The 19923-nt window shown below is 35.0% G+C and overlaps 1 protein-coding gene across 1 annotated transcript in view; it reads right to left on the reverse strand.

The window, feature by feature from the left end:
- The window catches only part of LOC128661434 (mycolipanoate synthase-like), a 151628-nt gene that overhangs the window by 119215 nt on the left and 12490 nt on the right, over positions 1 to 19923 (reverse strand). Inside the window, exon 2 of the mRNA XM_053715687.1 lies at positions 7940 to 8093. Within this exon, the coding sequence (XP_053571662.1) occupies positions 7940 to 8093 (154 nt within the window). The remainder of the gene's footprint in view (positions 1 to 7939; positions 8094 to 19923) is intronic.

Raw genomic sequence — 19923 nt, forward strand, 5'->3', positions numbered from 1 at the left:
TATTTATTGATAGTGTAGTGTTAGGTTTAATTGTAGATAATTGTAGGTATTTTATTTAATTAATTTATTGATAGTGTAGTGTTAGGTTTAATTGTAACTTAGGTTAGGATTTATTTTACAGGTGATTTTGTAATTATTTTAACTAGGTAGCTATTAAATAGTTCTTAACTATTTAATAGCTATTGTACCTGGTTAAAATAAATACAAAGTTGCCTGTAAAATAAATATAAATCCTAAAATAGCTACAATATAATTATTATTTATATTGTAGCTATATTAGGGTTTATTTTACAGGTAAGTATTTAGCTTTAAATAGGAATAATTTATTTAATAAGAGTTAATTTATTTCGTTAGATTTAAATTATATTTAATTTATGGGGGTGTTAGGGTTAGGGTTAGACTTAGCTTTAGGGGTTAAAAAATGTATTAGAGTAGCGGTGAGGTCTGGTCGGCAGATTAGGGGTTAATACTTGAAGTTAGGTGTCGGCGAAGTTAGGGAGGGCAGATTAGGGGTTAATACTATTTCTTATAGGGTTATTGAGGCGGGAGTGAGGCGGATTAGGGGTTAATAACTTTATTATAGTAGCGGTGAGGTCCGCTCGGCAGATTAGGGGTTAATAATTGTAGGTAGGTGGAGGCGACGTTGGGGGCGGCAGATTAGGGGTTAATAAATATAATATAGGGGTCGGTGGTGTTAGGGGCAGCAGATTAGGGGTACATAACTATAATGTAGGTTGCGGCGGTGTACGGAGCGGCAGATTAGGGGTTAAAAATAATATGCAGGGGTCAGCGATAGCGAGGGCGGTAGATTAGGGGTTAATAAGTGTAAGGTTAGGGGTGTTTAGACTCGGGGTTCATGTTAGGGTGTTAGGTGCAGACTTAGGAAGTGTTTCCCCATAGGAAACAATGGGGCTGCGTTAAGAGCTGAATGCTGCTTTTTTGCAGGTGTTAGGTTTTTTTCAGCTCAAAATGCCCCATTGTTTTCTATGGAGGAATCGTGCACGAGCACGTTTTTGAAGCTGGCCGCGTCCGTAAGCACCGCTGGTATTGAGAGTTGCAGTGGCGGTAAATTATGCTCTACGCTCCCTTTTTGGAGCCTAACGCACTGAAAAACCAGCCATTCTATGAACTCTAAATACCAGCGGTATTTAAAAGTTGCGGCCAAAAAAAAGCACGCGTAGCTAACGCACCCCTTCTAACGCAAAACTCCAAATCTAGGCCTCTGTTTGCAGAGACTTTTTTCTTTATTTAAAAAGATTTTATTGTTTCTATATCTTGTATATATTCTGATTACTTATATATGCAATAAATATTGGGAGAAAGCTTTGTCCACTCTATACTAATCCTGTACTGCATTTTAACAACTATTATAGTTAGTATATTTGAATTGGGTGTTATCTATGTTTACTTGATGACTATAGAGATACAAATATATTGCTACATTGATCACAAATATATTGCTGCATTGTTTATTAAGACAATTCGGTTTTTTTGTGCCCTATTTTGCTTCATTGTGCTAGTAGTCATTGTTAGAAACAAAAAAATAACTATTGGTGTCTTTTTCTATTGGAGATTTTATGAAAATAAATAAACCTTTTAAGAAATGTTTTTTCTTTGTTTTTTAATTAATTTGCTGATACTAGTGTCAGGGTATTGCTGAGTGACATTACGTAATATACATATTTACATACATACATATAATGAAGAGAAATAATTCATTTGTATGTGAAAATCTGACTAATGTAAGTTGCATTAAATTCTGAAATCAAAATTTAAAGGAACACTCAAGTCAAAATTAAACTTTCATTATTCAGATAGAGCATGCAATTTTAAACAACTTTCCAATTTACTTCCATTAACAAAATGTGCACAGTCTTTTTATATTTAAACTTTTTGAGCCGCCAGCTCCTACTGAGCATATGCAGAATAAACGTGTATGCATTTGTGATTGGCTAATGGCTGTCACATGGTACGTGTATGCATTTGTGACTGGCTGATGGCTATCACATGGTACAGGGGGAGTGGAAATAGACATTACTTTTAAAATTGTCAGAAAAAAAATATACTATTCATTTGAAGTTCAGACTAAGTGCTATAGCATTGGCTTGTTATCATGCATTTGTTGATTATGCAAATCTACTGTGTTGACTGGTCCTTTAAGTGTGAAGAGAATGAAACTTGTGGCACATTTTATATCCTGGACTCTGACATACTCTGTAAAGTGAAATTGATATACCTAAATATGTCTCACAGTAACTGATGTCATATGTATGGTTTGATACCTTAACCCCTTAATGACCACAGCTCTTTTCCATTTTCTGTCCTTTTGGGACCAAGGCTATTTTTACATTTTGCTGTGTTTGTGTTTAGCTGTAATTTTCCTCTTTACTGTACCCACATTATATACCATTCTTCTCGCCATTAAATGGACTTTCTAAAGATACCATTATTTTCATCATATCTTTTAATTTACTATAAAAAATTATAAAATATGAGGAAAAAATGGAAAAAAACACACTTTTTCTAACTTTGACCACCAAAATCTGTTACACATCTACAACCACCAAAAAACACCCATGCTAAATAGTTTCCAAATTTTGTCCTAAGTTTAGAAATACCCAATGTTTACATGTTCTTTGCATTTTTTTGCAAGTTATAGGGCAATAAATACAAGTAGCTCTTTGCTATTTCCAAACCACTTTTTTTTTCAAAATTAGCGCTAGTTACATTAGAACACTAATATCTTTCCGGAATCCCTGAATATCCCTTGACATATACATATTTTTTTTTAGAAGATATCACAAAGTATTGATCTAGGCTCATTTTGGTATATTTCATGCCACCATTTCACTGCCAAATGCGATCAAATAAAAAAAATTGTTCACTTTTTCACAAATTTTTTCACAAACTTTAGGTTTCTCACTGAAATTATTTACAAACAACTTGTTCAATTATTACATAAATGGTTGTAAATGCTTCTCTGTGATCCCCTTTGTTCATAAATAGCAGACATATATGGCTTTGGTGTTGCTTTTTGGTAATTAGAAGGCCACTAAATGCCACTGCGCACCACAAGTGTATTATGCCCAACAGTGAAGGGGTTAACTAGGGAGCATGTAGGGAGCTTGTATGGTTAATTTTAGCTTTAGCGTAGTGTAGTAGACAACCTCAAGTATTAATCTACGCCCATTTTGGTATATATCATGCCACCATTTCACCGTCAAATGCGATCAAATTAAAAAATTTTTTTACATTTTTTACAATTTGAGGTTTCTCATTGAAATCATTTACAAACAGCTTGTGCAATTATGGCACAAATGGTTGTAAATGCTTCTCTTGGCATTAATTAGAAGGCTGCTAAATGCCGCTGCGCACCACACGTGTATTATGCCCAGCAGTGCAGGGGTTAATTAGGGAGCTTGTAGGGTTAATTTTACCTTTAGTGTAGTAGACAACCCAAAGTATTTATCTAGGCCCATTTTGGTATATTTCATGCCACCATTTCACCGCCAGATGCGATCAAATAAAAAAAAATTGTTTGCTTTTTCACAAACTTTAGGTTTCTCACTGAAATTATTTACAAACAGCTTGTGCAATTATGGCACAAATTGTTGTAAATGCTTCTCTGGGATCCCCTTTGTTGAGAAATAGCAGACATATATGGCTTTGGCATTGCTTTTTGGTAATTAGAAGGCCGCTAAATGCAGCTGCGCATCACATGTGTATTATGGCTAGCAGTGAAGGGGTTAATTAGATAGCTTGTAGGGAGCTTGCAGGGTTAATTTTAGCTTTAGTGTAGAGCCTCCCACCTGACACATTACACCCCCTGATCCCTCCCAAACAGTTCTCTTCCCCACCCCACAATTGTCCCCACCATGTTAAGTACTGACAGAAAGTCTGCCAGTACTAAAATAAAAGCTATCTTTGATTTGTTTTTAAATTAAGCATATTTACATATGCTGCTCTGTAGGATCCCCCCTTAGCCCCAAACCTCCCTGATCTAACCCTCACCCTCTAACTTATTGGCAGCCATCTTGGTTACTGGCAACTGTCTGCCAGTACTCAGTTTACAATAATAAAAAGAAAAAATTATATATTTTTTTATATTTTTTCTGTAGTGTAGTTTGCCCCCCCCAAGACCAACCTTCCAGATCCCTTAGATCATTTTTATTGTATTTTTATATCCCCTCTCTGCCACTTTTTGTTCAATATTTTTCTGCAGTGTATCGGTTCCCATCCGCTCCCTACCCGTGCACGCTCCCACCCCCACCCTGGTGCATGCACACGCGTCCGTGCGCGCACCCAGCGATCCCGCCCTTGATCCTGCCCACCTCTTGTATCAGCAGATGCATCGATGGCCGCCCACTCGCTTCCCAGACTGGCTCCCACCCACCAACGATACCGGCCATCGATGTCTGGTGCAGAGAGGGACACAGAGTGGCTCTCTCTGCATCGGATGGCCAAGGAGGGTTATTGCAGGATGCCTCGATATCGAGGCATCACTGCAATAACCGGAAAGTGGCTGGAAGCTATAAGGATCACTTCCACCACTTTCCAAGACCAAGGACGTACGTCATACGTCCTCGGTCGTTAAGTGTCTTTTTTTAGGACATATGGCATATGTCCTTGGTCCTTATGGGGGTTAATAAAAAACATTATTAAGAAGAAAAAAAAAGATATGAGATCTCGGTTGTCAGAAAAAAAAAGCAGACAAAGGGCTTTAATATAGAGATACATACATTTGCATGTCTAAATATGTATGTGTATGTATATGTATATATATATATATATATATATATATATATATATATACTGTATGTATATATATATATATATATATATATATATATATATACACTGTGTGCAGAATTATTAGGCAAATGAGTATTTTGACCACATCATCCTCTTTATGCATGTTGTCTTACTCCAAGCTGTATAGGCTCGAAAGCCTACTACCAATTAAGCATATTAGGTGATGTGCATCTCTGTAATGAGAAGGGGTGTGGTCTAATGACATCAACACCCTATATCAGGTGTGCATAATTATTAGGCAACTTCCTTTCCTTTGGCAAAATGGGTCAAAAGAAGGACTTGACAGGCTCAGAAAAGTCAAAAATAGTGAGATATCTTTCAGAGGGATGCAGCACTCTTAAAATTGCAAAGCTTCTGAAGCGTGATCATCGAACAATCAAGCGTTTCATTCAAAATAGTCAACAGGGTCGCAAGAAGCGTGTGGAAAAACCAAGGCGCAAAATAACTGCCATGAACTGAGAAAAGTCAAGCGTGCAGCTGCCAAGATGCCACTTGCCACCAGTTTGGCCATATTTCAGAGCTGCAACATCACTGGAGTGCCCAAAAGCACAAGGTGTGCAATACTCAGAGACATGGCTAAGGTAAGAAAGGCTGAAAGACGACCACCACTGAACAAGACACACAAGTTGAAACGTCAAGACTGGGCCAAGAAATATCTCAAGACTGATTTTTCTAAGGTTTTATGGACTGATGAAATGAGAGTGAGTCTTGATGGGCCAGATGGATGGGCCCATGGCTGGATTGGTAAAGGGCAGAGAGCTCCAGTCCAACTCAGACGCCAGCAAGGTGGAGGTGGAGTACTGGTTTGGGCTGGTATCATCAAAGATGAGCTTGTGGGGCCTTTTCAGGTTGAGGATGGAGTCAAGCTCAACTCCCAGTCCTACTGCCAGTTTCTGGAAGACACCTTCTTCAAGCAGTGGTACAGGAAGAAGTCTGCATCCTTCAAGAAAAACATGATTTTCATGCAGGACAATGCTCCATCACACGCGTCCAAGTACTCCACAGCGTGGCTGGCAAGAAAGGGTATAAAAGAAGAAAATCTAATGACATGGCCTCCTTGTTCACCTGATCTGAACCCCATTGAGAACCTGTGGTCCATCATCAAATGTGAGATTTACAAGGAGGGAAAACAGTACACCTCTCTGAACAGTGTCTGGGAGGCTGTGGTTGCTGCTGCACGCAATGTTGATGGTGAACAGATCAAAACACTGACAGAATCCATGGATGGCAGGCTTTTGAGTGTCCTTGCAAAGAAAGGTGGCTATATTGGTCACTGATTTGTTTTTGTTTTGTTTTTGAATGTCAGAAATGTATATTTGTGAATGTTGAGATGTTATATTGGTTTCACTGGTAAAAATAAATAATTGAAATGGGTATATATTTGTTTTTTGTTAAGTTGCCTAATAATTATGCACAGTAATAGTCACCTGCACACACAGATATCCCCCTAAAATAGCTATAACTAAAAACAAACTAAAAACTACTTCCAAAACTATTCAGCTTTGATATTAATGAGTTTTTTGGGTTCATTGAGAACATGGTTGTTGTTCAATAATAAAATTAATCCTCAAAAATACAACTTGCCTAATAATTCTGCACTCCCTGTATACTTTACATATATACAGGGCTCAAAATTTCAGGTCCTAACCTATTAGCCAGGCCAAAAATGTTACTCACCACTTTTGATCCCACCCATCACCTGCCCACTGCATACACACGTCATGCCCACTACTTTCTTGTGCAGTAACTTTTATTTTTGTTTTATTCGATACCTTAACAAATAATTACATACACACATATTTAAATACATACACACCTATTTACGTAGACACACATATATACATACACACATATTTACACGCACATACACACACACTTATTTACATACACACATACATATTTACACATAAAACATACATATTTACACATACACACATACGTATTAACACACACATACACACATTCATATTTACATACACACATACATATTAACACACACATACATACACACTTATTTACATACACACATACATATTTACACATACACACACATAGATTTACACATACACACACCTATATATATATATATACACACATTCATACACAACTATTTACATACACACACATATATACACACTTATTTATATACACACATACATATTTGCATAGACACACATATATACACACTTATTTACATACACACATACATATTTACACACACATACACTCCAATATTTACATACACATACATACACACCTTTTTGCACACACATATTTACATACACACATTTACATACACACAAACACACATACATATTTACACACACATACATACATACATATTTACATACACACATACATATTTATACATACATATTTATATTTACACATACATACATATTTACATACACACATACATATTTACACATACATATTTATATTTACACATACATACATATTTACATATACACATACATATTTACACATACATATTTATATTTACACATACATACATATTTACATATACACATACATATTTACATATTTTTCCACTTTTTTTTCTCCATTGACTTTTATCGGGGAATATTTGAAAGCGCACGCGATATTCTAAGTTTGGATTTTTGCGCTAGTCAGGTTACCACTAGAGTGAAAATAGTTTACTTTCAACTCATAATACGAGCGCAACTCAGCGCTGGTCCAAGTCTTTTTTAACTTTGTTAAATATATAGTAAAAAAACTAAACTGCTTTTGAATACCCATTTATTGCATAATATCCTATTGCAAGTCAAATATTATGTTTTATGCCATTATTTGTTTTTTAGTTATTTAAACAAAAAATATTACTAAAAGGACATACCACTAATCAACTGCATTTGGAACTAATACATGTGCGGGTTTAATAGTAAACATTTAAGAGAGACATTTTATTGTCTCTCTTTAAAATGAATACTTTATTATAACAAAACACTAAAATAAATATACTGGTACAATGAGATTTGAGAACCTTTCTCCTATGGGTTCTTAAAATCGAAATGGTAAATGGGGGAACTAGAAATAAATAATTATTTATTAGCTTTGTGCTCTATATTAATGTACATTAATGAAAATAGTAATACCAGTTACTTACCCTTCTATAAGAGCTGCTCGGCTTGTGCTTATCTTGCCTGGCTTGTTATAATCTGGATCAAACCAATGTTTTGTGTCAAATCTTTCAGCAGGTATATCCACAGTACAATTCGTTCCCTCTATGATAACCTTCCAAAAGTTATCTATTCCTTCACCTATACAGTCACATCAGAAAGAAAGAATGAAAATATAAAAATTAATAACTGAATACGATGATACCACAAATCAGAATTCCAATTAACTAATATTACATTTGGTTTTACCTCAAAAAGACCATATACACATATTCTCATTGAAAGGAAATTAGTAAATTCCAGGCATTCCAGGCATTCTCTTATGTGTAGCACACTTGGGGTTAGATTATGAGTGGCAAGCTAACTATTGCCCGCAAGCAATATCGGGTTTATTGCGGCTGTTTGCCTGCATCCGAAATAATGCTTAGTACAAGCCATGAAAAGAGCTTTAACATATAGATACATACATATTATATTAAATATGTATTTAAGAATATAAAGAAAATATTCCGCTATGGGAAGAACATTACAATGTGAAATATTAATATTTCAAGTCAGATTAGTGCACTTAAGAAAATGCGATCGGGTTTGCGCAAATTGTTAGATGTTATTTCCCCCCCCACACTTTTTACGCTCCATTGAAGTCTGTGGGAGAATGCTTTAATGAGGTCTCGATATTCTAACTTTGGCTTTTTGCGCACGTCGGGTTAACATGCAAGCAAAAACTTTTAACTTTCAACTTGTAGTACCCCACACGCACAAAATTCCGAAGTCGAGCGCAGTTAGCACACAAGAGGGAGTGATTAAATAGCGCTCCACTCGTAATCTATCTATTTGTAGTGAAGATATAAGTTGGTACCTTTTTTTAGGCAAACAGTTATTATCTTATTTAACTTTATTTATGGACTATATATATAATATATATATATATATATATATATATATATATATATATACATATATATATACATATATATAGTATATATATATATATATAGTATATATATATATATATATATATATATATATATATTCTGTATATATATATATATATATTCTGTATATATATATATATATATATATATATTCTTTTTTTTATAGAGGATACAGACATCATTCTACTGTGTGAAGAATGAAGATTTGAAAGGGAAAAGCAATACATAACCATATCCTATACATTTTACATAATGAGAACTGTCTAGAGCTTTCTGCTATACATATAATTGGATTTGTTTTTGTTTATATCTTAAGAACATGTAATAAAAATATGTATCCACAATTCTGAGTTATGTCTGGTTTTGTTCCCATACGAAGGTAACATTTAGGATAAAATCTTGTTTCCCAACATTGCTATAGTATAATTTTCCAAGGGATAATACATGATTAAAGGGACACTGAACCCATTTTTTTTCTTTTGTGATTCAGATAGAGCATGCAATTTTAAGCAACTTTCTAATTTACTCCTATTATCAAATTGTCTTCATTCTCTTGGTATTTTTATTTGAAATGCAAGAATGTAAGTTTTTGATGAACAAACTGGGTTGTTCTTGCTGATTGGTGGATACAATCACCCACCAATAAACAAGTGCTTCCCATGGTTCTGAGCCAAAAAAATAGCTTAGATGCCTTCTTTTTCAAATAAAGAAAGCAAGAGAACGAAGAAAAATTAATAATAGGAGTAAATTAGAAAGTTGCTTAAAATTGCATGCTCTATCTGAATCACAAAAGAAAAAAATTGGGTTCAGTGTCCCTTTAACTTCATGAACCCACTAGGGACTTGTCTTTTAGCACAATTAATAATGCACAAAAACAATTGTTTACAATATACATAGCCTATCTTTTGTAAATGATTAAGGAGTGTGTGTGTGGTATTAAGGGATATCTTGAAGCCTGTCATTTTAGTAACAGTCTGTGATAGTTAAGGCCAAAATGGTCTGATATAGGGGCAAGTGCACCATATATGTGTCAGAGTTCCTATTTCTCTGCAATGTCTCCAACATAAATTGGATGCTGTTGTATACATACTATGGTACTTTTTGGGGGGGCATGGTACACCATCTCAATAAAATCTTGTAATTCATCTCAGCTATAACAGATGATATGGATGATTTCTTAGTGGTCTTAAAAAAAATTCCATTAAGTTTAAGAATTAGCTATGTTAATTTCCTTCTACCATTTTAGGGCTATACAAAGGAGTTTGGTTAGGTAGTTGCCTCTTAGCAGCTTATATATAATTGAGATATGTGCTCTAGCTATAGTCGGTGCGTTACAGATAGTTTCAAATGGTGTAAGGTTCCTCAGTAAATAATTATTGTCTTGGTTCGTCATAATAATATGTTGAATTTGAAAATAAAAAAACTATTTGTCTAGTGGAGGACCTATTTCTGTAACTAACTCAGCTTGCGTTTTCAGATGGCCTTTTCAATTGCAACATATAGATAGGTATATTAGAAGGTTTTCCTGCAATTATTGTAGTATTCAGAAGAAAAGGTGAGTTATTTGTCAGGGGAGTGAGAGGGGAGACTGGACTCGAAATATCTTTAGAGGAACCAATAATTTTATCCCAGACCCCCAAAGTACTGGAGATGAAGCGATTAGTTTGTGCCTTCATAAGGTTATATTGTTTAGGTAGGCAACATATATCGCTTATATTCAGTGTTTTAATGAGCGAGGCTTCAAGTTGGACCCAGGATTTAGAGGCAGAGACATGGATCCACACTACAATACAGGCCAAATGAGCTGCTTCATAATAGTATTGAAGGTTAGTTACACCCAGTCCTCTATCTTCTTTAGTGAGGTACAAAGTGTGTTTAGATACCCTGGGTTTTTGATTAGCTCAAATACATTTTTCAAGTAATTTTTGTTGAGTTACTAAATAATTTATTAGGTAATGCTAAGAGTGACACTTGAAACATGTATATAAATTTAGATAGGATCATCATCTTAATCGTGTAAACATGGCCTATCCGCGATAAGCTATTTTGTTTATTCCATTTCTGTAATTCTATTTTTATGAATGGTATCTATAGTCTGCATTATAAAGTGGGCCATATCTACTATTTAAATAAACATTAAACAATATTCAATAAGCATATAAACAAGTAACTTGGTTAACATTTATAATTTATTACAGAAATGGACTGAACCATCAGGACTGAGAACCAACAAGTGGTGATGGGTAGCCTAGGTAGATTACAAGTGGTGCGCTAACTGTTGCGCTTGAGCAAAATCGTGTTTTTGCATGGGTCACAATTAGTGCACATATTGCAAGTTGAAACTAAACACGATTGCAAGAGCGCAATCGCTTTTAAATTACAGTTACACTCATATAAACAGAGGAACAGTATATTGTATTTGAGGTGTTTGACTGCAAATGGCTATATTGTACATAAACATACATATGCATGTCTAAATATGTGTATGTAAGTATGTATATATATATACTGTATATATACAATATACATATTTAATAATAAAATTACATTTTTGAAGAAGATAGGAATGTAAAATATGCATAAAGCGCTTCGGAGTTCATGCTTTAGGTCTAATGCAGTGTCGGGTTAGCACACATGAAGAATTACTATTCTTACAATGTGTTATTAAAATGTTAAATATTAAAAAAAATGTATACTAATTATATATATCTATAGAAATAGATATGCAGGTATAGGTATGTATAGAAATATGTATTTACAATAAAAATGGCATTGTTCTGTAACTGAAGAACATTGGAATGTGAAATATAAATAACTCCTGTCGGGTTAGCGTGTGTCAAGTATTAGATATTTATTTCCTTCTGTGCTATCCATTGACTTCTATGGGGAGGTTACATTAACATGGTCGCAATATTTGGTTAGCGTGTCAGGTTTCACTTGCAGGCAAATTTTTACTTTCAACTTGTAATGAGTGCACAACACGATGTGCACAAAAAGCTTATGCCTAGCGAAGTTTGCGCTATATAGTGTGCCACTTGTAATATGGTACAAAAAATGACCGGACCACTCACTTTTTAATTCTGCCATTACTCCCATTCATAACCTTCAGTATATTTGGTAGGACAAGTAAAAAAAACTTGCTCAAAAGAACTCAGTTTTCAAATCTAGTTACTGAATCCGTGTAGCATCTACTTTTCTAAAGGCCCATGTCAAGGTATATGTGGGGTAAATAAATATATATATTTTAATCATATATTTTAAGGCTATACAATACAATTATATTTATTCAGCTCTGAACTGGTCAGCAGAAAGGACTCATTTCTGTCAGACAAACTGGCTTCAGACAGGTTTGGTTCTCCCCCACTTTCTCAATTGCACAGGAGACTCATAGAGATTACTTTGAAGGAGACATTCCTGGCTAAAATGAGAACAATAGAACATTTGGTTTAATTAAAATGTAACACAGTTTCAGAAACTATCTGTGTGATTGCCTGGGAACCAATGTTAAAAGACAGCATTCTGATACCTAGAACAGGATACATGCCCATATATGGGTTTCCTCCAATGGAGATGCCGATCCGTCTGAAGAGATGTGAAAAATGCGAGCATTTTTCAAAAGGGACTGATAATTGGCACAGATTTGTTGAGTGGCTCATGCTGTATGGCTACTAATACTGGAATATTCAAGATGTTAAACATACTTCTGGGATTAGGATAACATAGAGAAAGCACATGACTTACATGTTTCCAACAACTGTATTTAGATTTCAAATAAAATATATTAGGAAAATAAATACAAGATACTGCATAGAAGTGTATGTGTATGTGTATGTATGTATATCTATATATGTATATGTGTGTATATGTGTATTGTATATATACATGCATATTTTGAAAGCATGAATATCTTAGCCTCTGTGTGTTTAAGAACATGAATAGATGTTTATGGACCTGAAGAGAAGTGATTATTAACATTTATTTTTATTTCAGATCTACATAGACAGGATTCATGTATTCAGGAAGAAATACACAGAAATGTAACATGCTATATCTAAATGAATGCAGTATATCAGGAGTTTTAAATACTACCAATCTGGAAATATAAAAATAGGCTGTTATTTCTACCAGGATACTGATAAAATTATAATGCATTTTAAGCTAATAATTAGCAGTATTAAATTGCCTTAATATAATAAAATGTTAATAATATAAAACATGACGTTTCATATCAAAACAATCAGGAAATTGATCTGATGCTGCTTCACCTATAATTAATATTGGGAGAGATTAATACAAGAAATTATGGCAGTTATTACATAGTTTAAAGAAATATTTCACTGTCTAAAAATGTTGGTTAAATGAATTTGTATGTATTGTCATGCTGCATTGTTTTTGTTTTGTCTGTATGACTGCTGCCACCTAAGGGCCAAAACCAGTATAGCAGTTAAAAGATTTGACTGTTTAAAGGATGCGTTTCCATAACAACAATGTTTACTAAACCAATTATCCAATGACAAGGGACAAGCAAAAAGGGCGTGAACGAAACAGGTCATCAATGATTACATATAATGGGAGTAGTGAATGCACAAGACACAGTTGTCTGTAACATGCTGAAACTAGTGATCTGATTTTGGCTGCGATATACCTGGGAAAATTTCACTAAGCAAGGAGCTCAAAACTTAACCTTGATTTATGCAAAAACCTTCCTTCGAATGAGATGACCTAAAGACCGCTACAAATTGGTTCAAAATTGGTGAAGTATATTGTTCTAATTTTCAAAACTTGAAACAAAAAGGGAACTGGAGAGAGCATAGTAAGTTTGTATTTAATAGATTTAATAGATTTAGAGAACAGTTTGCATTTTTACTACTATTCAACCTGTGTATGGTTAAACAAATTTTTGCTACTAAATTGTTTCATCTATGCAAATATATAATAATAATTCAGAAGTGTATATTGTATTTTAAATTGGTAGTCACAGCCTATATATTGTTTAAATCTGTATCTGATTGGCTAAGTAACTCATCTGTGCAAGTTCTGATATTGTAAATTAATATTGTATTAGGATGAATTGCAGTTAAATAGTAGAATATATATATTATCCTATTGATTATAAACACTGTTGCTTGGATGTTAAAAGATTTGTAAATAAGGCTGGTTTTAAAGATAAGTGTGTATAAACTTTGCATAGCATATATAAATAGTTTTCAAGCACATATAATATTGTGTCATATTCTGGTATTGCAAATATATTTAAAAAATGTTGATGGATATTAACTAAATAAAAGAATTCAGATATTTATATTAATTGTATGGTTTCTAGTAGATGCATGGTGATTAAGGGTTTCTATTTTTAAGGAAAATTATTATTTGTTATGGTTTTATAACCCTGCCATAAGCTGATATATTATTTGGAGAGCACTACTAAGATTTTCATAAATATACTGACATAATAATTGGAGGCATTGCATGAGATTTATTAATATTCATCATGTTTGATATAATATATTAGTAGTAAATAGAAATTATTATAAAAGAGAGAAAAAGTTTCATATTTCGATATTAATATTTTGAAGATATAATTTTTGAAAGGTTGAAATATTGATTTTCATATTTCGAGATTGATATTAATATCTTGAAATATTATTAAAGATTAATTTTTGAAAAATTAATCAAAATATTAATTTTTCATATTTAAAAATTAATCAAAAATATTAATTTTTCATATTTTCAAAGTTAATCAAAAATATAAATTTTTCATATTTCGAAATATAAATTTTTCATATTTCAAAATTAATACTATTTTTTTTTTAATATAATTTTTTTTTCTCTCTCTTTTTATTGGCAAAAATTGTATTAACGTTTTAATTTAACTGAATACTAAACCAATATAATAATGTCTGTAGCCAGAAGTGACTCATTTAATTCTATACATAGCAATGAAATTGGTCCCATTACAATACCCATTACTAAAGGTCAGGTCCTTAAGAAAGATATCTTAAGTTACATTAAAAGGAAGTTAAATATTGCGGGTGAATTAAATGATTTTGTGGATATGCTTGAAACTAGAGCTAAAAATATTACCGTTAATAATAATATGTGGAATGAAGAGAATGAATTCTTCCAGGAATTATTAATGATTAATCAATGCAAAACTCCCAAAAAGCGAGAGGAACTAATACTAAAATCTTGGCCCCTTTTAATATGCATTATTGATGAAATGTCATTTTGTATCATAGACAAAGATTGCAAATACAGGAGCTAGAAAATAGTATCCGTTCCTCACGCAGAAGCGAAGAGGATTTAACAATAGCCAAAAATAAAATGGATGAATTTGCCCAAAACCTAACCGCCTTAGATAAGCATAATATAGACTTACTCGCACAGATACAAGATTTAAATAAAGAGAGAGAGAGAATTAAGCGATTTAAAAAGGTCATATTGCCATAATGAAAACCCTTATATTAACAGTAAGAATAATACAGATAATGCTCCTTTAGCGAACGCGTCAGGGACGAGGTACAAAAATATATGGAACAGTATAGACAAATGACCCCTAATGGGTCAGAAATAGATTTCCCAAATAGGCAGTCACCTCATGATATAAGTCCAGAGGACTGCTGTAACGCAGCTGGTGCGGGGGAAGGAAACTCTAGCAGAGACTCCCAAAGTAAGTCTGATAAAGTTTATGATTCCCATAAAATAATCACCTTCGTACAATGTGCAGTACCTATATTCTCCAATAAGGGAACAACATCTGTAATTGATCATTTAGAGGCTTTTGAAAATGCGTTAGCTATAATGAATGTTACAAGTGAGAAATTGAAAATTGAATTTCTTCCCTGGGTATTTGACAGTAAGCATCACAAATTCTTTGCTTCACTAAAGGATGTGAATATTCATTCCTGGAATGGGATAAAACGATAATACAGAAAAGAATTCGGGCAATATCGCACTAAAACTGCCGCGAAAATAGCGGTATATGGTTTAAAGTGTCGTGTGAATCAGAGTCCAATCGAATTCCATTCTGTATTGAAAAATGCATACAGTATGGCTGAAGATAATCCCAGATTTGATGGCTCAGAATTTGTAAATTTATTTTTTGAAGCACTGCCTACACCCATCAAAATTAACTTAGCTAGAGATTTTGATGAGAACTGCTCATTGGAATGGCTGATCAAAGAGAGTACAAAATTATACTCTATTCAGCAATCCAGTGAACAGGGGGTGAAAAAGGAGTCAAAACCCAAAATCGTAGCAGAAACTAGGGTGTCACCTAACCCCCTCAATTTGGAGTCTAAAAAGAGAACTTATGCAGAGGTGGCCAGTCAAAACAGGCCCTCTCCACAGAGGTTTAACTCTGCCCCCTCCCCTACACAGGTTGAGATGCAGGGGGACTATAACCAAAGTGGGGGACATAATCAGGTGAATAATTACTCACAAAGAGAATACTCAACAAATAATTGGTATCCGCGCAAGGGTAGATACAATAGACGGCGAAGATATTCTCAGGGTAACCAGACACCCCGGGTATATAATGCTCCCCAAAGTACTAATACTGAGCAAGCTGAACCCCAGGGGCAACCACGCCAGAATAGAAATAGCGGCCCTGATTCTGAGGGAACCCAATGGTCCAGGAATCATTATTATGGGGCACCAAGAGATAGGCCCAGGGGTAGAGGTAACTTGTACAATCAGGTAGATATGCTGTTTACCCAGTTAAATCGGTTGAGCGAACAATTCACTAATATGAGTCAACTTCCTATGGCTCAACAACCGAACGATACTTTTTTAGGGGTACAGCCAGTGGTCAGCAGTGGACCACAGGCACAGTCATAAATACTGCAGTATCACCTGAAGGGGAGGGGAGAGATATACAAAATGCAATAATAAATATCAATGATACTAATCATGTTCTCTCCCCACAGACCGAAAACGGACAATTTAGCTGTGATGACAGGCAACCTCATCCGGGAAAAATTAACAAATCTCTTCCTTTGCAGCACTCTCTTAACCTTATTTCCACAGATGCAGTACGCAAGAATCCAGCCGGCCCTGTCATAGAGGAGCCCGGTAGGTATGAAGTTTCTTCTGCATCGGAAAACACGGCGAATTCAGGTAACACGTGGCGAAGCCCACATATGTATGATAACGCCAATTTTATGTGTGAAATGGTAGAAACTGCAGGAAGGTATTATGTATTAGTTGAGCTGCAAGATTCAGTCTCCAACCCTATCATGGGATTAATTGACACCAGAACTCAGGCAACTATCTTATCCCACAAGTACTAAACACAGCTAAATGAGCTAACACCCCACAAACCTAAAATAAGAGAATTTGACGGTTCTCTAATAGGTGTTGGGGGTGACTCCCTAAAAGTCCACGGTACTGCCTGGTTAAAATTTAAATTGGGGAACAGGGTCATAAGACACCCTGTCATTATAGTGGATCTGCCAACTGATCGTTTAATTATTGGTAGTGATCTCCTGAAGCGATTAAGCACCATAATTGATTGCATAAATAATGTAATTTGGTCACAAGTTAAACGGCCTATCAATTATGAAAAATCTGGTATATCTTGTACCCAACATAGCTGTCACGTGGTGGAAGAGAAACCAGATGCTGTGGAGATTCATTTCAGGAATAACTCTGTACCTGAAATCACTATTCTACAAATAGATGATCAGACTCCTTTTAGTGGCTCTGATGGTAATACTTTTAAAATTTCGCCTGGAAAGATAGCGAATATTTCCCTAGATGGCGATGTATTAACCATATCACTCCACAAGGGGGATCATAAAATCCCTAATGGGGGAGGCCACGCTCAATACCTCACAGGGATTGAGAGAGTCAAAGAGGATCTATTTATCCCTATACAAGTACATGACCTTGGTAAAACCAAGTATGCTAAAATAAACTTAAAACAGGAAGCTAGCTATATAAGCGAAGGTTTATTAGCGCAAATAGCTGAGCCTAAAGTGATTAAATATCTTTCTCCCCAAGACCACTGTATCAACGGCCTGGATGACAGGTCTGAAAGCTATAACATCACAGCTAAGTGCTTATTATCTATCTCTATAGGTAATAAGTCAGTGAAGCACCTGTTTTTAGTTTTAAATACTCCCCATAATCAAATATACATTGGCAATGATATCTTTCATAGATATGCCATACAAATAGATTTGATTAATTCTTGCCTCTGGAGCAGGTTAAATGGGGACCCTGAAGTATTTCAGGATGAAAATGCAGCCCTGAAGTCAAACCAGAAATTGCCATATGCTGTGAATATGCAGGTATCTAGCGATGTTATAATTCCTGCTGGGGCTGATAAATTTCTTTTACCCTTACAGGTAAAGAGAGGTCAGAAATTAAAAACTTCTGAAACACTGATTTGCCTCTCCCATAGAATACAAAATCTGGGTGTCACAGTAACCTACACTCCTATGGTGAATATTGGAACTGTTCCAATACATATTATTGTGCATAACATGACCCCACAGGATATAACGTTATCCAAGGGAACTACCATAGGATATGCACTGGAATCAAGTTATTACACTTTTGGATTCCAGAATAATGTAATTGGGCTAATACCTGAAGGATACTTAACTGAAGAACAATTAATAGAACAATCCTTTGCATCTATGCCAGAGGGTCTATTTAATATTCAGTCTATTTATCCCTTCAGCTCAGAGGAAGGCATCTGTAAAATTGAAGAAGCCTCTCTAGTGTTTGATCAGCCAATCAAACAGCAAGATTACCCCAATACCCAGAGTCATGGGAGCAATGTAAACTATAATCAAGGGGAAGAATTATCAGAAGATGATTTTCTGGAGGAACAATTGCTTTCTCCATATAAAATGTACAATGAGGACCATTGTCAAACATTACCTTGGGTGTATGTTGATGGTTGTTCTTACCATGCCACTATTGATAATGAGTGCAGATTAGTCGCTGGCATTGGTATAACTGGGGCAAATGGATTCCCAAATACATCTATAGGTTTCAACAACATTGGACCAAGGTCCAGTCAAGTTGCAGAACTAACTGCTATTTTCAAAACCATTGAAATGGCTATTGAACATGGTATTCATGAATTTGTGATCATAACTGACTCAAATTATGTGCATGACAGTTTTGTTGAATACCTGCCAACTTGGAAAAGAAATGGCATGCAGAAAAGCAATAACAAACCAGTCAAGCATGGCAAGTTGTTCTGCGAGATTGATAATCTGGTGGTATCCAATGATTTAACCATACACTGGAAAAAGACCAAGGGTCATTCCAGAGTTCTAGGTCGGGATAAGGAAGGCAATGACCTTGCGGATTCATTAGCCAAACAAGGAGCCGTAACTGGAGAACTCCTTAATATTGACCACTTAATGGGTGCAATTCAGGTAGAAGCCATTACCAGAAACCAGGCAAAACAACAGAGTGAGCCTAACCTGGTACAATGGAGTCAGGATTCTCCTAGTGAGGACCTGATCACTAGTCAAAAAGAAGACCCCATTATAGGCATCTTCTATAAACACATAGAAGATCCTGAAGGCAACCCCATCTCAAAAGATGATTGTATTGGCAAAGAAGATCTTAGAATCTTAATAAAATCTAGATCACAATTCAAGTTACAGGATGGTTTGTTAATTAGAACCTCCAAAACTGGCATCCAGCAGTGGGTAGTACCCACCAAGTTCAGAGGTCTAATGCTTCAACATGCCCATGATGCTCCCACATCTGGTCATCGTGGTGCCAAACTCACGTATGAAATATTACGTGATTACGCTTTTTGGCCACACATGTTGAAAGATGTTCAAACCTACTGTCAAGGGTGTTTAATCTGCCCACAGTTCCAACCCACTGCACCAACGCATAGAGCGCCATTGCAGAAAAGGGGGATGGTAATGCCATGGTCAGATATACAAATTGACCCGGTAACAAGGTCATCAAGAGGTAACAAATACATGTTAACCGTGACATGCCTGTTCACTAAATGGGTAGAGTGCATTAGTGCACCTAACAACAGTGCTGAAACATGT

Source organism: Bombina bombina, chromosome 5, assembly GCF_027579735.1.
Source record: "Bombina bombina isolate aBomBom1 chromosome 5, aBomBom1.pri, whole genome shotgun sequence".
NCBI classification, from domain to species: Eukaryota; Metazoa; Chordata; class Amphibia; order Anura; family Bombinatoridae; genus Bombina; species Bombina bombina.